Source organism: Polyodon spathula, chromosome 16 (genome assembly GCF_017654505.1).
Source record: "Polyodon spathula isolate WHYD16114869_AA chromosome 16, ASM1765450v1, whole genome shotgun sequence".
In the NCBI taxonomy this organism is placed as follows: Eukaryota; Metazoa; Chordata; class Actinopteri; order Acipenseriformes; family Polyodontidae; genus Polyodon; species Polyodon spathula.
Window position 1 is genome coordinate 31,602,872 of NC_054549.1, and position 23,304 is coordinate 31,626,175.

Consider the following 23,304-nt stretch of genomic DNA (forward strand, 5'->3'; position numbering starts at 1 on the left):
AAAATCCTCATTTGGACATGAAAGTCATTTCAACATTGTATTGTGTGGTAAACAGCTTGTGTTTGTGCTTTCTTTGCAGGTTGTGTTATCAAGGTTATAGCTTGAGATATACTGTTCTATAAAAAGGTTTAATCAAAACTTGCGCAAGTATGAAACTGAATCTAATCTTTTGGTGCGTTGTGGTGTAAATTAGAAGAAGTGTTCAGAATCAGTTGGGCTTGTGTTTTATGGAAAATGCAATAAGACGTTGTTATATGTTATATAAAGATACCACTGCAAACAAACAAACACAACAAATGTGCAAGCATAAACTAGTAGGGAAACTTGTAATAAAAGACGTTGTGTGGAAGGAAATGACACGTGTTTACAGTTTGGCAAAAAAAGTGTAAAGAAGGCATGTCTCCATATACACAGCAACTGTTTTAACAGCTGCTTTTCAATTTCATTTCAGGTTTTTAAATCATGATGCAAGAATCTGGATCTGAGGCGACAAGTAACGGTTCGGCCAGTCAGAACGGCGCAAGCAGTGGCAACCCCTTTACAGACTGCAGCTTAAGGGAAGTGAGATCGAATGGTGAGACCCCTTCTCTTGAAGTCTCAGCAGCTGATTTAGTGCATCTGCAGCAACATCAGGTACATCATTTACCAGACTTGAGATATAGCCTCGTTACTGTTGAACAAATCACATTTTCTATTTGTCCGATGCAAAACTGTGTATGTACAGGTCATTTACACAAAGTCTTATACTTTGCTTCTAATTGTTGCAATTAGTTGGTTTTTCTATAGTATTTAGTTAATATGTGATTTATATGACTTCCCCCATGTGATATACAAGTCGTATGTGTCCCATTAATGAAGCTGAGTGAATTATGGTTATCTCATTATTTGTGAAGCCCAAAACATTTGAACATTTAACAGATTAAATAAAACAAACAAGCTAGTTATATGGGTGTCAGTGGTATGTGTGTGCAATAGACTGCCTAGTAATAGGGGTGTCAGTGGTATGTGTGTGCAATAGACTGCCTAGTAATAGGGGTGTCAGTGGTATGTGTGTGCAATAGACTGCACATATAAGCAGCCTGTGTTTGAATGGATCAGCCTGGTTTTAGTTGTCTTTGGCATGTCTTATGTCTGAAAAGGGTAATTCATGCATTTTGCATTTCTTATTAAGGGTTGTATGTTGTGCAATTAATTTAATTAGTGACGTGAACTTTACACTAAAGCAAATTTGCCATTTGGTCTCTTGAATTAAATTGTCTTTGAAACATAATCAGTGACGCTGTGTTAAGAAACCAACACTGCTGTAGGGGGCGTTGGTGCAACATGTGCTCCACATTTGTTTAATGACAGGAATAGTTATTTAAAAGAAGAAAAAAAAAAAAAAAAAACAGACAACTTGAATGAAGGCTGTGAATTGAATGCTCTGAGTGGTTTCCAGCTAGTTTTAAAATATTCACACATTGCTTCCTTGAAAAGTTTGAAGCTCGGCCCAATTACCAGTAATCTGTCCCTACTCATAATGTAGATGCTTTCCTCAAGGGTACGGGTGCAGTAAACAGAAACAATGTGGTTACCTGTTCTTCAGGAGGCTCTCTAACATGGGGCCAGGTATTCTCTTTTCTCCCTGAGGCGAGGCAACTCCCAAATCCAGGAAGCCCCACCCAGCACTTGCAGTTGAAAGCTGGCATATTTGAAGCACTTAAAGAAATCTGTTTCAATTGCTGCAGACTCCAGTTGCCTCAGTCAGTCCCAAAGTGCAGGTTTTTACTTGAAATAAGCATGTCGTCAGTGAGAGAATCACAGCCATACTGAATTCATTACCACAGCAGTCACACAAAACCATGGATACAATTTCAATAACTGCAGGCCACAGTTGAGTAAACAGTTGCACTGAAACTTAATTCCTGTTGACTTTTCCTTCATTCTTTGCCAGGGGCACATTCTGATTTGCTGTGCAAAGACAACAGGGGTTACAGCTTTTGATTAATGTGGGGCAGAAGACGAGAAGGAGAATAGTGAAATATGTTAGATGTGCAGTTGACACCAAGAGATTTTTTTTTCTTCGTCTAAAATAGAACTGCATATAAAACTGTATTAGTTTTCGATGATAAGAATATTGTTATATTGTATCACCAAGCTTTACATGGTGCCACCTAAGACATTTAAGTAAAATAATAAATATATTCTCTGAATGACTGGTGTGAATCAGACACCTTTAAACCAGGTTGACCCATTCCTGTGTCTGTGCATTCTTCACTTCTTATTGGCCTGTGTTTTATTATTGAACCCCATTTGTACAAGTGTATTTTAGATCATAAAGGTTATGTATGTTTTGATGATTTTACTTCATGACATTCCATCATGACTCACTGATACTGAAATTACTTGGTATTTGCATTGTTGTTCTCAATATGAAAAAAAAATTGTAAAAACAAACATCAGTTGGGTTTTATTTTCAAACATGAATGGTTGCCTTTACAACACATAACAAGTTGTATTGTAAATTGACAAACTACTTCAAAATAGTTGTATTGGTTCACCTGACCATCTTTGTGTAAAGAATATTTTAATGCATTACTGCTCGGTATCTTTACATCACCACATGTGCAATACATAGGCATCACAGCAAGGCTCCTGGCAAAATGAAAGACAGGTTAACCAAATAGAAACATGAACCTCGTAGTCAACACCTATGCTGCAAGACCTAGCAATAGAAACAGTTGGTAACCAACTTTGCTATGCATCTTTTACGTTGCAGTTTAACAAGTAATTCATGTATTTTATATACCATTTTCTCAGCCTTCTTTCTTTCACTATAACTCATGATGGCGTTGAATGAATTGCTGTATGTGGGTTGTGTTTGGTGCTCTAGACACCTGTCTGTTTTGGAGGTGATCATACCAAAGGAAAGCTCAAGGTGAGGATGTTCAGGTGTGCAATCTGTTATCAGTCATACAGGTACAGCAACACTCCAGAAAATGACCCAGCATGCTGTTCACTCTCACTGTGCAAGGGTGGAGATCTGTTTAATTTCTGTGACTATGGACATATCAGCAGTTTGCAGAAAACCGGAAGATTTCTGGTTTATCCAAGGACAATGGTCTGGTGTAATCTTAAGTATTTTATCTTTGTCTATCCACTTAATCAAAAGTTCACATTGACGAATGCATTAGCCAAAGTGTTTGATTTTCTTGTAGTACAGTGTTACCTCAATGTTTTATCTGTAGATTTAATTTATAATAGAACTATATAAATCCATTTTGTTTGTTGTTTGCAGCTTTTTTATACAATGTTTTGTGTTTATTTTGACATTGGAAATGGTTAATTTGGCGCAATGTCAAGGAGGTTTACATGGTTGAAAGTATTGCCTTTGAGATTTTGCTTTGCAAATAATGAAAACCTTAGCAGCTTATAACATTCATTAACATGTAACAGGAAACAATGGGGTGGAAAATAAGTTATAAGGCCCAAAGGCTGCCATGAGCACTTGCCTATGTAGTTTATCTTGCTCAGTCAAAGTCGTTGGCTGTTGTTTGTGTTCTTCTGGCTGTGTTAGGACTGGAATATCTATTTTCCAACATATATTCTTGCGGTTTAGAAAAAGAACATTCAGGCTATATTGAAGTAATGCCATTGTTACTAGGGTCATCACATATGTATTTGGGCAGTGAGCACAGTTAATTACCAGTGAATTAAAAATGCAGTTGATTCTGAATTATGTGTTGCAGTATTAAACAACTGAGTCTAGTTTTCATGAGGAACTGAAGATTTGAATTGTGATTTAAAGAGAAAGGTACGTTTCTGCAATCGCTAGAGATTTGTGGTATTGGTGTTTTGTTGTTGATCTTTCAACAGTAACCCTGACAATAAAGACATGTGAAACATGTAGTGCAATTATAATTTGGTCACAGATAAGATGCACAGATTGTACAGTTTTTGGGGGTTTTTGTATTTTTTTTTTTTTTTTTTTTTTTTTTTTGACACTCTCAGATCAGTGTTCTTGTAAGAAGAAAAAAAAGTTTTGAACAAATGCTGGTTATCACGACTGGCACGATAAAACCTGACAAAATATTTGAATGTTGGATATATGTAAACCTATAACACACTGATGGTTTGGAAACCGTCTACACTTATGTACTGTTTTTACGATTACATGATAAAAAAGGCTACAAGGTTTCTTTAGCAGTGTGTGGGGGCATAATGCTGGTATGTTGAATGAAAGAACAGCTCTCGACATGTTTTCCTCTTCTCCATGCTTATGCTTGTTTTTTTTCTGAATTTAATTAATACTTTTTTTTTTTTTTTTTATCGTTCTGATCCACAATTTCAGTACTGGGCATTGTTTAATGAACTTGCCCAGGCATATTGCATAATATAATGTCATGTTAATTCAAGTAAATACAACATATGTTAGACAACATGTAAACATACATTTTATCTGTGACTATTTAAGGAAACACAAGCTGAAAACACTTTGCTGAAGCAGTGGTATGCCTTTTTTCTGGTTGCTGTCTTTACAGCCACATTATCGCATATCAAGCTGGCACAGCATACAGGACATTCTGGTTATTATTCTAATTCAACACTGAAAAGGTCTGCCCTTTGTTTGATGTTTTAGGTAAGATGCTGGTGTCTGGCCTGCGAAGCAACATTTAGAATGATTTTAATTAAATTTAAGCTAATATCTGAGCCAAACTGAGAACCCGCTACAGGATCCTTGCAGAAAATATCTAATACCCCTGCACTGCAAACACCACCTAGTATTATTGTGTTCACACACTTGCACACTTAAGCCCAGAGCAGTTCACCCTCACACCAGTTTAGAGTAACAGGAGCCAGCAGTTAAAAATGCCCAACTTTAATGTGAAAAGTGCATTGAATTCATTATTGCTTTTGAGTATAACAAGCACAAACATGAACACATTTAATGCTTTCAGTGTAATTTGTTTGGAAATAATAGTACAGTAATTGCAACAGGAAACTGGTTTGAAAATGATATGAGATGTCTTTTAAAGGTAGAACTGATTTGCATTTTTGTGAGATAATGAACAGAGTGCTATTATTTTTGCAGTACAGAATTAAAAATTGTTATAAAAAAAATGCACTTATGTAAAGTCAATCCCATCTATTATTAAAGGACTGAAAAACTGATCTTTTTAGATGGGTAATCTTCAAAAATGTATATTAAGGAAGTTTTCAGTGAGAAATATATAAATATATAAGTGGTCACTTTAGGTGTGCGGGTCTTGACAGAGATAAAAAAAAAAAAAAAAATTTTTAAGTTTTTATTTATTTATATATTTATTTAACACATCTCTGAAATGTTCTTTGCCTTTGAAATGCAGCTAAACCAGCACATACCATTAAATACCAACACAAATCATACACTGGCTTTGTTTCTCAAGTTGTGTAAAAAAAAAAAAAGTAGTGGTATAACATTTAACACCCGTCAGTTTATGCAAGGAACTTCTAAACATAAGTTACAAAGGTCTTTGGCAAATCAGTGAGATTCAAAATGTTTAGTGTTATGATACTGCGCAATATTGCACTAATTGTTTTATTGTTAAAATGATTCCAATTTAAAAGGTTTTATGGAATCCATCTCGGTACAGATTAATTATGTTATCACACAATTTACAACATCTGTCTTTATACTAGGACAGATGACAGTTTTATTGCGGGTTGAATTTGTATCTGATTTGTTTCATGATTCCGGCAATTGATGTGTGGCCTGATTAATAATACATGTGGAAATTAAATTTAAAAAGTAGCAGTATCAAAAAATAATAATAAAAAATTGTCTGTGTTTCACAGCTTGTCAGTCAAACTCAGGATGGAAACAAGGTGTTTGATTTGTCATTGTGTCAAGCCTACACAGCTATCTTTAAAAGTATTACTTTAGCAATGCCTGGATACTCATTGCTTCAGCTTTGTAGAGCCGTTTCCAGAAACAAGAGATCATAGTTTATTCTAGAAAATTCTGCCTGTTTATGGTTTCTTTGTTGGGATACCTGTAAACCCCACATCCCTTTTAAACCTTATGTTCAAATGTATTTTAACAGGATAGATACACAAGGATCTTATTCTCAGGTGGCCTGTCTTCTTTTTAGGGGTTAGGACATTGAAGATAGAAAACACATTGTTGTAACTTATTCATAGATTAGCTTTCTTATATCACACTTACACTTGCCATTTTTACCATCGTCTCGGGAGCAGGATGCATAATCAGCACTAGCAGTTGTGGTCAAGCAAAGCATGCATTACTGTAGGCAGGAGACCGAATGGATCAGAGGCTTTTCATTTTTAGATTTTTCAGTTGTCTTTTCCTGTCAAAATTCATACAGTATAGCATAGTCTACGACATGTACTTCCATACTGTATTAACCCCTGTGTTTACATAAAACATGCCCTGAATACTTGTATACAATAACACACTACTTGTTACGATAACGTGTACTCCCATGCACTCATTAAGGTTAAAAAAATAATAATAATAATTGTCTTAATCAAAAAAATAATAAGTAATTCCTCCTTCTACCGCAGCCAAGACTGAAGCTACAGCCTTTGACTGTATGCTACCTTTAAGTATCGATTTTAATTATAACTTTAAGTAGGTCTTTGGGTATAATAACAAAGTCAGCTGTGGTCAGACTTGTAGGTGTGAACACAGTATTGGTGTTTTGTAAAGATAAAACAATTTTGGTAATGTACAGCATGTTCAGGACAACTTTCAAATGACAGAAAAGCATTGTTGATGATGGAGCCGGTAGTGATTTTGTAAAGGTATGGAAGTTAGAAAATATCTCGGCCAGAACATGAGAAACAGTAAAATGTCTTTACAAGAGTTTCCCAGATTTATTTATATATTTATTTATATATACTAGACTTGCACTATTTAGTGAGTATGGGCCGCAGTATGTAGTATGTGCATGTTTTTTTTCTTTTTTTGCTTGTCTGCTAGAAGTGCTGGTAGCATTAAGTATTATCAGGAAAGGCTGGAAGCGTATTGTCTTGCTTGTCAGGATCTTCTTTGATTGCCATTATGTGTAAGTATGTAGAGCATGAAGACAGGAAATGTAAACTTTCTCCAGGTGCCTGGAATAGCTGGCTGTGAGTGGCAAGCTTGGAACATTCTTGTATGTGGCATTTGCAGTATTATGTGGCTTAACTTGAAAGTATTCTAAAGCAAAGGATATTTGTAATGAGTTTTTAATTTAATTAATTTTTTTTACATATTTAATTTGTATTTTCAATTGCAATTTTTGTTTATTTAAAATAACTATAGCATGCCATACACTAGACATGTATAACCCCAACCATTCCGATGCCTGTACCAGCCACACAGAGGTGGAAAAACAAGGACACCCCTGTAACTGTGTCTCAGACATGAGTAATGTGTTGTGTAAATACAATCCCTGATGCTCTGCCATTAAAAAAAACAGCATCTTCCTTTTGCAAGTCATTTTTTGTAACAGATTGGGCTGCAGAGCTTCAGACTTTGATATTGCTGTCAGAAGACTCTACTTTAGTTGGGAAGGGGTCGCCGCACAATGTGTAAACCATGTCCTGACCGACACATTGGGTGGGCAAGAGGACCATATAGTCTCTGCTTACTTAGTTGTCAAGTGAAAAAAAAGGACACCGTTGTAACAAATAAAGATGTGTAGTAATGATAATCACTGGTCACACATTAACTGAGATTGCAAGTTATTATGCTTTCTACTTCTAAAACTACGTTAGGAATGTAAATTAAGAAAATTACATTAGTTTGGTTTGTATGTTATTTATTTTTCTCAATTAATTGTGGCATTTTAGGAGCAGCTGTAATTTTAATATTGGCCAATTTGACCTAATTTATTGAGATACTGTTAAAGATGCACAGATTACTTGTGGGAGAAATTTCAAGCACGCGACTTATGCATTTTTAATGAGAGCTCTGCCTTAAAAACTTTATAAAATGAATATGTATCTGAAAAGTGTTTCCTACATAGAAAACTTCAGGGTAATTAATATTCATGGACTGAGCTTGTTAACACCTCCAATGCAAGTGGAGTGTAGATCCAATTAACATATAATGGGCCCAGAGGACGCTGGCAGATAAGGGTTAAACGATCTATTGAAATTGAAACTGGGACCTTCTTCCATTAAAGCACTTACTTGTTTCAATAAAGCTCTGATCCCTGTTTTTACGTACATTTCACATATGTAGGACTTCTATAGGGAACTCCAGAGGCCAGGTTTAAAAGTATTGATGCTTAGGTGTTTTAAAAGATAGCAAAGAAAAGGCGGTGGCAGCTTGCAAATGCAAAAGCAGTGCACTGAAAGTAGCTTTTATTTCTTATTTATAATCTACATGCACACTCTGGATAATAGATGTCAATGCTCATTCAGTACTTTAATTTCAAAGCAGAGAGGAGACATGGATGACAGAACTGGGAGCTGGAACTCAAAGGTACTAACAACACAAGGAAAAATGCCTGTTTACTGCAAAGCATTTGTTAGCACGCTGTCTTCAGATATTGTTCCCTTAGGAATAGAGAAAAAAATGTGCCTTTTGAATATTGCTTAATGTTTTAAAATGGTACTAAAAGATTGTGCTGTTTGGTAGCATAATGTGATGAAGGTTGTTGAATAGAACCGAGGGAGTTTGTTTCATTTCTTGACTCTGTCACTCCAACAAGGAATGAACATTGAAAAGTATACTATTTTAACCCCGTGACATACGATGACAGGCTTATCTATGATTTTCAAGAAACACAGTTTGAAACATGTTAGAACTAGTGATGTTCATATACGTATGGGGTACTGAGAAAATGTTGATAAGTGGCTGTTGTTAGCTCTGACATAATCAGTATTAAGTGCGAAAGGTTCTTGGACTGACTGACTGACCTACTAAATAATTTGTAAATCTGCAATGCAATGTAAAATGTTCTTTTTAAATTTTAAACTTGCAAGAAATCTGTAATCGAGTAATTTTACTAGTCCCTCTTTCTGTATTATTGTTACTATTTATTATTCTTGCTTTTTTACTTTGCCAGTAATTGCAGGCATTGTATGATGTAGGCTTTGTTGAAGAGGGATAATGACAGAACTGTGTGCTGCTTTTGAAATTCATTTATTCTAAAGTTTAGAGACCAGTGGGCGTTTTTATTAGCCTTGCTTCGAAGTTTGCACTAATCTGGTTAAGCTGTTTTGGCTTGGCATCAATTTAACTTGAACACCAATAGTGGGGATGCAACCGGGATACAGCTGTGTGATTTTAACACATTAAAAGTTGCATTTGGGAGCTGTTGTCTCCTGTGTCATCAAACATATAAACACACACACACACACACACACACACACACACACACACACACACACACACACATATACACGTGTGTGCATACACACACAAAGCATGCAAATGGTTTCCCTGCAAGCCTTATTTGACTAACAGTAATCAAATGCTGTTTTTGATGGAGAGTTGGTCTAAACTGTACCTTGGTGTATGAAAGAGAATAAGCAAAATGGCTTGGAACATATAGGAATTCTCAGTGAAACACAAAAATGGCTTTATTTGCAGTATATCAAGCGGACCAAACTAAAAAAGGAAGTTTAAGCTCTTCTTTGGCTTTAGATCATGGGGCTTAAATGTTTGGTTTATAGTTGAAGTGTAGGTGAATTTTGTCAAATAAAATTGATGCATTTACAATGGTATATAAGCCATACCAACTGAACCACCTCATTCACATTGTAAAGTAGTCCTTTTTTAATGCAATATCTAAACCACTATAAAGTATATTTAGTAATAAGTACTCTTTGTTGAACAACAATACCATAAGTGTCCAAATTTGTTTATGTCGAGTTCCTTTTCAAAGTAAATGGGACTACTGTTTTATTCTAAAGGGTGTTTTATTTGAGCTGTTTGTATTGGGTGAGGTGATGTAATAGGTTGGTCTGCAAAGTAGTACATTGTACCAAAAAATAAGACCGCCTTATGCTTGTTTCTGTTACTTTGAACTGAGAACATGTTCTGCATCTTACAAAAGAATATAATAGTATAATTGAATATAAGTAACTGTTTTCTGCATTAGGTACTCCCTGGAGGTAGCAGAAAAAATATTATGGCCCTGCATGAAATGTGAATGTGAAATCTACCAGAAAGAAATATTTATGACCATTTTATGCTTGATTAGACTTGGATGACATCCATTAGAAGACAGACTGGACAAAGAGAGCTGCTTCTGGGCAAATGTTAAGAGTTGTTTAGATGATGCTGGGGTAGCGACATCCATTTACTGCTAGGCTAAACATAAGAATTGTGTTAGAGCACAGCTGACAAGAATTCACTGTGATGGAGACACTGTAAACATACAAGCTAAACAGTGAAATGCAGCTGCAGATATCCAGTGCATTACCTCAGCTATACGAACAGGTAATTCTACTAACCATTGCGTTCACTGTGCGTATTGCAGAAAATAGTATAGCATTATATTAAAAACAAAACAAAAAAGTTATTTTTAATTTCTAGGTTTTTCCAGAAAGTAAACTGTGTTTTTAATAGTTTGGGAAAATATGAGCCAATGAGAATAAGCAGATAATACCTTTGATGTCAGTACAGTTTGCTGTACAATATAGCTTTCAAAAATTACTTTCATTTAGTCTTTATAAAACCACAACTGTCCTGTCTTTTCTAGAATTGGGTTTTTTTGTTTGTTGGTGTACAGATATGTAGATAGATAGTAAGATAGTTAGCATTCCATGAATATAGTTTATATTTTGTATTTATTGCATTTAAAATTACAATAGTATATATAATTTTTGTGTGTATGTGGTGTTAATGGAAAATATTTTTTGTTTTACATCTTATGGTATAGGTTCCAAATTGCAATGCAAACTGGCGAGTTCTTTTTGTACATTGTGTTACTGTTAACAGGTTCAAGTTACAAATTGAAAAGAAGCTAAAATCCAGCTTTTAGTCTGATTTGCTGTGTAGTACAGAAGTACAAAATGGAAAGTATGATTAATTTTTCAATTTCTCTCTGCAGATATCTAGTAATTGTGCCCATGGATAGCCAAAGGCCCTTATTAAACATTTAAATGCAAAAGAAACTTTGAATCAGAAAGATAGTTTTTTGGATTGAATAATGTAAAATATCTGTAGGGCAACAGAAAAGAAGCAGGTTACTCAAGGTTTGTTCTAGAAATATATGTGAACACGTTTTACGCCATCATTGGCTTAATGCAGTTAATTAAAATGGACTTATCAGCACGTGTGACTACATTTATAGTATTTGTTTTCTGATCATTGCATACTAATTGCATAACCTTTGAGAGAGTGCTTAGATACCTAGATTATATTTGTTTTTGTAAATGTATAGATACTATTTTTACTGCTAGCAATGTTATATTTTACATTTATATAAATGTAGGTAAATTAAGTTTGAGACATTATTTGCATGGCAATTGAGGAAAGTAGTGTATATTTATAGCCTTAGTCTTCAGTTAAGCTGGGAATTGAAAGCCAGGTGGATACAAACAGTGAGCGTAAATGCCATTTTAATGTTTATTTACTTGGTATATGAGAACGGGTTGCCCTCAGAAAAGGCACAGCGTGGCTTTAAGATACCCAGGCAGTTGGCAGGTTCCACCTGGAGTTATCATTTTCTGTACTGTCTTTATCACTTTGCTCAGTTCCACATAATAACATCTTCATCTGAGATTGCTGTGGCACAAAGGAACTGCATTTGTTGATCAAATTTGGCTGGATAACACTGTGATCTCGTATCCTGAAGTGATGTGCCTAGAATACAGGAATGTAAAGTCAGCCTGGTGATTGATTGATTCTGCCTGTCACAGGACAAGATAACTGGATCAGTAAATACTCTGTACACTTCAGCCTCGTCTACACAATCACAAGTGAGGGCATTGCAGCCCTAAAGCACCCTGAGGCATGATGGGAATGTAGAACAAGTAGCAGAGAACTGCAGTCTTTATGCAAGGTATTTTAGGAAACTTAGAAGTAGTGTCTTAGAAATAACTTTAGCTTGATAAGAAAATCAAACCTACATTACAAGGCTTTAATATGCTGGTAATGTTTTATGGCTATGTTTCAGGGGATGTCTGTTCAGGTGTGTTATTGGAATGTTGTGTTTGTATACAGCATAAGACAGTGAAACTCATTCTGACAGTAGCAGGCTCTTAACATGTCATGTCTTCAAGTATACAATATATAAATAAATAAATATTAATGACTATGTTTTGGGGGCACTATAAATTTATTTATTTATAAAATGAAAAAGATTTGTGGTAAGTTTGAAAAGCTTGGGGTTGGGGTATAGATTGCTTAAAAGTGCACAGAAACCCATCTCGCATTTCCACTTGCCAGGCAGAAAAAAATGTGAAAGCTTTTAATCATGACATGGTTAGTATTTTTTATGTAAAAGCGTCGGAGCTAAGACTGACCAAAATCCTGTTGAGTGTTGTGTTAAATAGAAAAAAGGGCCATGGGGAATCGGGGCCTCCTTGTGCCTGGCTTGATGTAAGATTATCCCTCATGTCTGTCTTCTCTTCTCCCGCGGTGCTTGTTCGATGTCTGTGGGTCTGTCTGAGGGCTATCGTTATTGTACGCCTATTTTTTTTTTTTTTTTTTTTTTAAACAATTCCAAAATATTAACAAAAATAAAACAAAATAATAATGAAATAAATACATTTAAAAGGTCATGGCTCTGACACCTGTGGTCATTTGGCTTGCATTCACTGGCCGTGTACAGTATTTAATTATGGAAAGAAAGAAATAAATTAATGCATTATTTAGTTTGCAATTTACACAATTTAATGAGCATCTAAACAGCAGAACACCAGTTGTTTTTCACTTTTCTTTGCAGCATTAAAAAATGCGAGGTTACATATTACAGACAAGTCTCAACATGTCTGCCCAGCGCCATTTGAATTAATAAATAGGAGAATTCCTTTGAAATTCTGTGGAGACTGGAAGCTAGGTAGCAGCAGTGTTTGCTATGCCACAGAGTTAATACAAAAAAACATGGCTGGAGGAGAGTTTACACACAGTAGTCTGTTTGTCCTTTATTTTAACCACCTGAGCGGATGCCAGAAACGCAGTTGTATGCTACATATTTCAAACAGATGTGGAACAGAAAAAAGGAGGATCCATACTGAGATGGAACTAGCTGCGAAAATGTGTTTGTCTGGCATTTCTTAATTGTAATATCTTGTGTCTTTTAATTGTGAGTCTAAAATCCTCATTGTTACATATTAAAAGACTGAAAAAAGCTCTTGTATTATACCCTGTATTATGTTGGTAATGACACATAGAATAATCATGTTCAGGAATGTTAGATAAACAGGCCTTTAGAAAATAATTATAAACAGCATTTGGACCAGACTGTGTACTCTTGGCTCCAGTCCAACAAATCAAACTGTTTTTTCAGCTGACGGTTATGCAGAACTGCTGAAATGCATTTATAAATGTATCAACCTTTCTTTATAATTCATCATGCACATTTTCTTTTGTTTTGCAATATGGAGTTTATCATTTGATACTCATAGCCTCAAGTATAGTGATTCCTTCCAGGTGCTGACTGTTCCTTCTTTCATGAAGCTTTTAGCTTGTCTGTGTCGCAGTGAATCAAATATAAGGATACTGGGCTGAAGTGAATCATTAATTCCTCATGTAACATCCAGGTGTGGTTGAGATAATACTGGGGTTAATAAGTTATTAAATATTACTTTGGTTATATTGTCTCCACTCACTTTCCTGCAAAGGCAGATTCTTTCTAATTGATGTTACTCTGTGTTTACTGATATGATACAGAACTCAAGTATAAAAATAATGTGGCCAAAAAAAGCTAATATTAAAAGGTTAATAATAACTGAGGCTTTAAAATCCATGTTCTTTTTGTTTTCACTTTTTTTAAAATTTATTTTGCATGGTTATTTTTTTTTAAATACAACACAATATATTAAATATTGCTGTTGCTTTCTGATACTCGATCTCTTCCTGTGCTGTTTGTCAGATTTACTCCAATGGCCTAACTGCATGAAAAATTAAACATCCTGAAAAAAGGAAGCAAGGAAACCACAAGACCTTTAACGAACAGAAAGGGTTTTTAAACACTTGGCTGCCACTCCCTTGTGCAGTGATTATAAGTGGAGGATTATAATTATTGATTTACTGCTATATTAACATATTATATTGTATTAGTACTGTATTCTGCTTATAAAAACTTATTTTTAATACGGCATTCAGCTTTTTGGTTAGAAATAACAGAACTAAACCAAGGTTGTTATGACATTATTGTTGGCTGTTCACTATTAAATTAAATACAAATAAAATTAAAAATGTAAAGGTTAACAGCAAAGTCAAGATGATACAACAGTTGTATTTATGTCAGTATTTTGTATGTCAACAAAAAGGCCAAAATAATTAGGTTAATATGGTTTTGTCTAAGTTTAATTAAGATATGCCTGTTTCTGAAACAGCAGGCTTGCACTGTGGAGAGTAAAGATTGCAGCATAAGCTGCTATTAATACTTGAGCAATTAAATGTACCGAGAGTTAATTGTGTCAGTGAAGTTGTGCATCATTAAAAGGCTGGGTATAGCGACAGGTATAGGGAAAGAAGTGTTGAAGGTAGAGGGAAACTATTTAAACTACTGTATGCAAAATAAAAGTGCACCGTGACCGAGAGGTTATTTGACTTAAGCCTTTCTTGTATAGATCTCTTGGTCTTGTTTGTGTTGAGACATTGCCATGTGCAGGCCTTAGCTTAAGTTGAAGAATAAATATTTAGAAAACAAGCAACATCCCAGTACAAAAATATACTTTTTCTGTCATAACCTGTGCGTATGCCTATATGTGAAAATTATATGAAGAAATACTGGATTCTGAAATGTACAGTATGTCTTTATAAAGGTAGTATCTGCCTGCAGCTGGGTGTTGCATCATGTACCTTGTGGTGAACAAAGTGTTGGCCAATTTCCTGAAAAAAAGTGTAACATTTGATCTAAATCTGGCTCTAAATGCTCTATCATCCTAAACATCTGTTATCCGTGCATATCTATATTTTTGCAATTGGCTGCTTTTTTTCTTTTTTCTTTCACAATCAATTATTGTGATGATTTACAGTTTCATCTGAATTTGTCTGTTGGTTCCAATTAGTTTCATTTGGTGTTTATTTTTGTTTTCATGCCTTGTAGATCTAAAATGTAAATTATTCGAATAAGGTTAATCTGAGGTAAACCTTCATTTTTCATGCAAATAAAAGAAGTGCATTCAGCACAGAGCACTTTAACACTTCTGTGCTCAATCATATCATGTACAATTTCAAATATTATTTAATACTTAGCATAATTGCTTTAATGGGATATGGTAAAATTCAGGGGGGAATTGGTGGTAAAAAAAAAAAAAAAAAAAAGGCAGCTGGAAGTAACTAAAACAAACAATAGTTTCGATTATAATGGCTCTTAATTTTAAAGAATACATTTGAAGTTGTGCTTTCTTTTATGTAGTTTTTTTTTAGGTGGGGATATATATAATTAGTACAAAACATAAGGCTATTTAACTTTACCCTGTTCTTCCACTATAAAACACATTCTCATAAAATTAAAAAACAATCGAACAATGAATCGCAACACCCAGGACGTCTGTTTGTGAGGGTAAGTCTGTTTATGATTTTAAGCAAAAAACTAAATAAACTTCCATGAACTTGACTTCTTCACTTGAAAGAGCCAGGTGATTCAGTGTTGCTTTCTTGATGAAGCTATAGACGATACTTGTTTGACACGGTAGTAGAGATGTTATATTCTCTTCATTTCTCTTCTGGACCCAAATAAACTGTACTGTGAACTGTACAGAGAGACGAAAGTGAGTGAATCCAAATAGCAAGGGACATAAATCTCCCAGTAAAACTGTATAAAGGTACCTTGCCGGTGTTACATTTGTCGCTTGCTGTATTCCTAAAATATAAATCATAAACATAGGGGGGATGTTTTAAAACATTAAAATGAAAATCAATACAAAGAACCCTTTGAAAACATGACACTTTTTATATTTCTTTTTTTATATGTAATTAGCCAACAAATCAATTTAAGCTGCATCCTATTAACTAGGTGATTATTGGTAATAAATACTGTCTCCTTTTTTTTTTCTTATTATTGAGGCAGTTTTCTTGCACAGTTAATGGGGGTAATTTGACTTGGTTGAGGGATCACAGTTCTAAAGAATTAATGCAGCAATTCAGAGATTTAAAGAGATCTAAAATTTTTCACCGGTGGTGTGCTAGGAGATGTGCTTCTATCACATAGCAGCTAATGGGCTTGAACAACGGTCTGTCATTTACTGTTACCTCAGTGAAAAACAGGCATGCCCTTGATTCCTGCAGTGCTGGTTGCTTGGTGCAGTTTTGTTATATCTGCATTATAATGAGATTCCAGAAAAAAAAAAAAAAAAAAAAATATATATATATATATATATATATATATATATATATATATATATATATATATATATATGTGTGTGTGTGTGTGTGTGTGTGTGTGTGTGTGTTGCTTGGGATTCATGCATGTGAATGGAATGTTTAACTTGTTTGGATCTGTATACTAAATTAAAAAAACAATGCCTAATTACTGAAAGAGATACTAATGAGTAGTAGCATTAGTAATGTTAGAGGTACGACTGATGATATTGAGAGGATTCTGCAAAGGTTATGAAAGCGTTAATAGTAAAAGAAAACATCCTAGGGTTTTCAGGCTTGGTGATCCAGTGGTTAAAGAAAAGGGCTTGATACTAGGAGCACCCCGATCCTAATCCCTGCTCAGCAACTGTATAACTGTGTGTGACCCTGAGCAAGTCACTTGTGCTTGTGCTCCATCCTTTGGATGAGACGGAAAACGAGGTCATACTGTAAGTGACTCTGCAGCAGCAGTTGTTGATGCATAGCTCACCCCCTAGTCTCTGTAAGTCGCTTTGCTCAATGACTAAATAATAATAATAATATTAAAAATACACTTTACAAAGTAGAGAGGGGTTTGTCTTTCTGAAATAATGACTTTAGCCCTTTGCTAATGAAATGGGACAGTCACCTGAGAAACGATGTGTACATTATTGTCAATTGAGAGAAAAGATATAGTTTATTTTCCATCTGGATGAGTAGCGGAATGACATTTGTGTGCCACAGTGAGGTCAAGCAAGGGTGGAACCCCAAACAACTCGTCTTGTTATCCAGTAGACAAATCTGTTCTGTCCTGTTAGTATGTTCATATTTCCAAAACAACTAACTTCTAACACACTACTTTGAAAGTTATTTGGGGACTCTTTAAAGGTCATTCATACATTGTAAAGAGTAAGTTACATGTAGGCGTTTTAATGGAAGATAAAATCAATGATAATACCTTAGGTTGGCAGAAGACTTTTTATTAAGCTTTAACCCATACTCTTCATTGCCATCCTGATTGAACAGTGCCTTAGATCAGGGATTTACAAACATTTTTTTTACCTTGCAATGAGCCGTGGCATTAACACGCATATAAGTAACAGAACTCGCATGTTTACGGTATTACAGTATTTAATCAATTACAGTACTGTACAAACTCGGTGTAATATCCTTACTCTTTAGTAAACATGCAGTGAAGATTCGGATGCACAGGTGGGTCTCAGTTCACATAAATTTTATTCCTTGGTTTATTAGTTCACACTAATGCTATACCACTCTGCTGCTGCTATTCTCGCCATGTCTATCCACAAAGTCTGTCTAGTCTTTCCAGTTCTTGACCTTGCTTCCTTTGTGCTACTCTACACTCGGTACAGCTCATACAGTTCAATTGAAATAAGAATTAATAAAGTAACTACAGCGTTATTTATTTATTTTTTTTTTACGAAAACAATCCAACCACAAATTGTGCACAAACTGTTGACTATACTTTTAGGTATTGGCTTGCACTGTCTAAATAGCAAAAGGCACTTCTGTATAACTCAATGAACAAAAACAATAATAAACAACTTAGTTACACAGAAATCAAACGTTGTCAATGGTTATTGAATAAGCAAAAATGTCGAGTTGTACACCAGTCGAGTTAGCCACTCAGGACTGTGTAAGGTGGGCCAAGGCCCAGAGTTTGGGAATCCCTACCTTAGATTTCTTGTACATGAATGGCGCTATATATACTGACATAAAATGACATTATGCTTTGGGGTGCAGGGTGTACGCAAAACTATATTATATATATATATATATATATATATATTATATAATTATATATATAATATATTAGATATATATATCTATAATTCTTAACCTCGTATACACGTTCCGACCCAATGTTGTGGTGATTCCAGTTTATAACAAAAGCAATCTGATGCAGTTTTTCAATCATGTTGAATTACATTATCTCACTTGGATTTACTTCTCTCAGGGAGCTCACAGTTCACTGCAAGCCGTGCTACACCTATATTGCAACTCAAAATTGAGAAATTTCTAATCCGGTTTTCAAAGATCAGCCAGAATATTCACTTTCTAAAAGTAGCATACATTGCAGTAATAACTTTGTTACCAATGTGGACATCACTGTTTGTTTTTCAACAGCAACACCTTATGTGTTGAAACTGAACAAACATGGGAAACTGTTTTATAAATTACAGGTATACGTTAATAGTAGTTTAAACGTAAAACATGTATACTGAACATTTTGTTTAAAAAAAAAATGTATAACATTGGTTAAAGAAATCAATACATATTTTTACATATTGATGGCAAATGCCTTCTACAGATGTCTGTCATTTATAACACAAAACAGTCTCTTGTATCACCAGGTACAGAAAAATAAGACGACTTAGTGTGATTTCTTTAATACTTCTGTCTAGTATGCCCTCTCTACTCATGGGTTTTGAGATCTTTTTTTTTTCTAGCTGTAATCATATCCAACTGAGCAGCATCTCTTTCCACTGTTATGTTTTTTTTTTTTTTTGTAAGACCTGTACCAAGACAGGTACAAATAAAGCCAAAAAATATTTTTCTCAGTCAATTCCAAAATTGGTAAATGTCAGGATTTATTAATAACATCCTTTGGCCATCTCATTAGTGAAATAATTTTTTTTTTAAAAAAAAAGATTTTTTTTGCTTAAGGATAGATAGATATTTGGATAGATAACATATATTTAGATTTACTGTCACATGAATAACATTAAATCTGGACCTCCCCCATTTTCCTTTCTGCAGATTGGTTTTAGCAAGTCTGTGCATAATGTTTAGTCAGGGAAGAATGATAAAAGCAGTTGTTGATAGACTTAGCAGTGGAGTGGATTAAATAAGCATCAGCCTACTAGAGCTGATTGCAAGAATATGAAAATGTAGTATCTTAATGGTACATATTTCCCTGTGCTAGTGCAGTTGCCTTTCATTTTGCAGCTAATATGTCTATTCTTATGAGTCATTTACTTCGTTAATTACCTTTTGCAGCGGATGCACAATGGTGTATTAATGTGAATGATTTTTAGTGCCAGTTTATCATACAATGCCTGTGAAGTTGAAAGGCGTAATTGACTTGGAAGAGCAGCTCATGAGGGAAACAATATTTAGTTGTCAGTTTTCCTTGTACTTCTGGATGGTGTTTATGAGTTTACACCACACTAAAGGAGTAATAAACACAATCCTCATTCAATAACCGGGAAAAGGTAGTGCCTAAAATTCCTTTGTGGTAAAGAGATTTGCTCATTTATTGAATCGTGATAGAAAGTGTTTTTTACGATCAGACAGACTGGCTTTGTGTGTGTGCGTGTGTGTGTGTGTGTCTGTGTCTGTGAGCACCAGTAGTGCTTTTAAGATGAGAATACCTCCATGCAAAAACCACCCATGAGAAATCTGTGCATCTTGTTAGTTGTTAGTATGAAGCGCAAAGGCCTGATTTTTTAAATATGACATAACAAATTGAGGGATGTCAGAATGTTTTACTTAGTGGCAAAATATCATACAAGATGTACCGATTTACTCTTACCTGCTTAATCAGTTGAAACACAGATTATGTTATTCATTAAAAGGTGTTTTTCTTTTGACTTCTTAATTGGCAATCCTTTTTTTTTTTTTTTTTTTGTGCCTTTAACTTGCATGTAAAGCATTTGTGTGGCGTATCTTTGTTGCACGGGTCTCCCAAAATCAAGTTGTCGGGTCACTATTGGCAACCAGAAAATGGCTTTCGGTGACCTGAACTTTTTTGTAGTATCCACTGGGGGGCATTGGAGTTTCAGACTGATAAATCAAAGACCGTTCCTTTGGTATAGTATTAGCTTAGCAATAAAACTCCCCTAGAGGGGACTAAAGAAATATCGTAAAACAGAAACAACCTGGCGGTGACTGTATTGAAGTGGTCGGGATGGTGTCAGTGTTTGTCTGCACGTGAGGAAATTGCAGCAGGCACAATCGGAAGTGCAGCTTTTCCGTTAAACACGTTTCTATATTTCAAGGACACGGAGAGTGGTATACTTTCAACATTTTAACATCCTAGCTCGAAGCAGGCAAAACTGCAGTGTGTTCTTAGCGCAGCAGTTATTTTATGATTTTAAAGTTGTAATTGTATCACTGTAGTGTAAACTATTTGCTCCTTACGGCATGTGGAGACTTCATACGTTGGCAGTTGTGTGTGGTTGTTTGCAGTCCAGGCTTCTGCTGCATAAAGTTTTCTTGCCATCTGTTGTTAAGCTGGTGGTGAGCAAGGCCAGAATATCCAAACAAAGTGTTGGCCTTCTGTAAATGAACCTGTCAGTTTAGCATAGCTGAGCTGACCTCTCCAGTGTGCAGGGCAGCCTCTGGTACCAGGCATAGTCTGGAGGGGAACCACAAAGGGGGACTATGTTTACTCTGTTCACTCCGACAGTCTCACACTATTAGATAGTGAATCTTCTAGGCTGGAAATCATCTCCAATTCACAGTAAAAACTTTTTAAAACTTTTTTTTTTTTTAATTAAAGCAAAAATTTTAAAAACTATTTTTATAAAAGGGCATGATACTTACTACCTACAGCTGTGAGTATATACAAAGTGAGTTTGTTTTTATTCAGCCTGTATCCAGTATAATTGCATGCTGAGTTTTATATTGTTTAAATATGGCTATTTGAAATGTTTGGTGTTGCCATAAATATTAATAGATTTGTTGAAAAGTGTTGCAGAGGAATGGGATATAATGGTTTGAAGTGGTTGTAAAACACTGATTTATTTATGTATTCTACATGAATTAATTTGGAAATCTAAACATCAGTTAGAGAGCATTTTGTAGATGGGCTGTAATGTTTTAGATTTGAACATGGGTGTTTTTTTTCCCCCTGTGGAGAGCCTTATTTGAAATGGCAATAATTATGTACTTAATAGTGAAAACTTACCTTTCTGTTTTGCATTTCAGATAAATGTCCTTAATGCAATTGACTGTCCTTAGTACTTACTCACTTACATTATAAATAGGAAATCCAAAATTGAGTGGTTTTAAGCACCCTAAAGATTTGCACGTGGGGAAAAAAAAAGTTTAAAAATGACTTCATATAGTGTGTTAAGCCATAACAGAGCTACATAACCCTGTATGGTATACAAATAGACATTTTCTTTTTTTTTTAAAAAAAGATAGATTACATAATAGGCATCTTATTTGAAGTTGAAATGCATGCAGGATAGAGTTTCTGGTCTAAATGTCAGATGAGTTAAGATGTGTGCTCACTTAGAAAGTCAACCAGATAACCTTGACATTTAGGACATTGCTATTCAAACTGCAAAATGTTTTTTTTTTTTTTTTTTTTTGTTTGTTTGTTTTTTTTTTTTTTTAAAGAGAACTACATTAAGAGGTCCATTGGATAATGTCACAGTGTTGTTGCCGTCTGTCTGAAAGCCCAGTTCTCCTGTCTATTAAATTCAAACCACTGCGTAAACACTCCTGTGTTGTTCCTGGTCTCCACAATGGCCAAGGGGATTGAATTTCACCTGCCTGCACATCTTCGTGCAATTAGAGCAATCACTTTGAAGCCATTTCACATTCAAGGTCTTCTATGGCATTCAAGTCCAGGACATAACTGAATAGAAGAGAATATAGGATGGCCTCATGTGACAGACCTGAACAAATTAACAGGCCTTCATTTAAAAAAAAAAAAAATATTCAAAAAATTCCAGAAATTGCCATTTCCGCAGTGGTTGATGTCACAGAGCCTCTTAAGAGTTGAATACATGCTTTTTCTTTACCACTAATGTTTTAGGACACTTTCACAGAAATGTAAGGATAACCTCTTTCTCAGCAGATTAAACTCCATTCAGTTCTCTACAGTTGTCCAGTGAATATTCAGGGTTATTGTATTTAATAGAAAAATCCTACCATAAGTCAGGGCAGCAGTTACACAATGTAACAATTCTGTAAGGTGCTTACATGATCTGGAAGGGTATATAAACATTCCTCAATTATTGTTGCGACTTTTTTTTCCTGTGGAAATTGAGGGTGGTAATCTGCAGCAGTCTATTCTCCAGGATGGTAATCACTTTTGCAATGTGTTGCACTGTTTCTCTGTCTGTCAGATCTGCCATACGTATTGTTACTGAAACTGACTTCTAACAGGGAGATATAGCTGTTGTATATCGCAGAGGAGAACACATTAATTGGATATTTGATGACAAGCACATTTTATTTTATATATATGTATATGTAAGTGAGGTTACATATTGCAAATGTTAATAAAGACATTTTTTAAAAAATAGTCCAGCCCTGTACACCGTTGGTGAGGTAAGAGAACAGTAAATAGTTTATTAGTTAAAACACTACAGAAATCATTTGAACATTAAACATATTTTAAATATTAGACTTCTAAAGAACTCCAAATGTAGGCTCTTTGTTAGTGAAATGACAGACCTTATCCTTGAATCACATAGGGTGTTCTTAATCAGAAGTACCTGCAGGCTACATTACTGTGTGTGAAAATCCCCTGCTCTTTACCCTTTCTCTTATTTATTAACCCCTGTACAGTAAACAGCTTGTACATTGAATTCTAGACAATTCCATTTCTTAAATCACTGAACTTTTCAATTAACAGTTCAAATTGCATTGATTCATATGTATTGTGATATCTTTTTAGAGCTGAATAAATTGGTGTGTTTAATGTTAAATGTAGTGTTTTTAAAACTTACAAATACAATCCTTCAGTTACAGTATGCTGTAGCAGACCTTCCTTTAGCGTTGAATGCTTTTATTCTCTTGTAGCCGAGTCATCTGTTTCTATTATCTGCCTTTTGAACTGTTTTTGTATCTGATCAGTTCCACCTAATATGTCTCTTGATTTGTGCTAT

At 34.9% G+C, this 23,304-nt stretch overlaps 1 protein-coding gene across 9 annotated transcripts in view; it reads left to right on the plus strand.

Moving 5' to 3' along the window:
* Nucleotides 1-23,304, plus strand: part of LOC121328851 (forkhead box protein P1-like) — a 169,245-nt gene that overhangs the window by 83,832 nt on the left and 62,109 nt on the right. For 8 of the 9 annotated variants that reach the window (XM_041273972.1, XM_041273969.1, XM_041273962.1 and 5 more), the window contains one exon: nt 452-633. In XM_041273972.1, the coding sequence (XP_041129906.1) occupies nt 463-633 (171 nt within the window). In that variant the 5' untranslated portion in view covers nt 452-462. Of the gene's footprint in view, nt 1-451; nt 634-23,304 lie in introns of those variants that run through there. The other variant, XM_041273971.1, reaches the window with a different exon arrangement.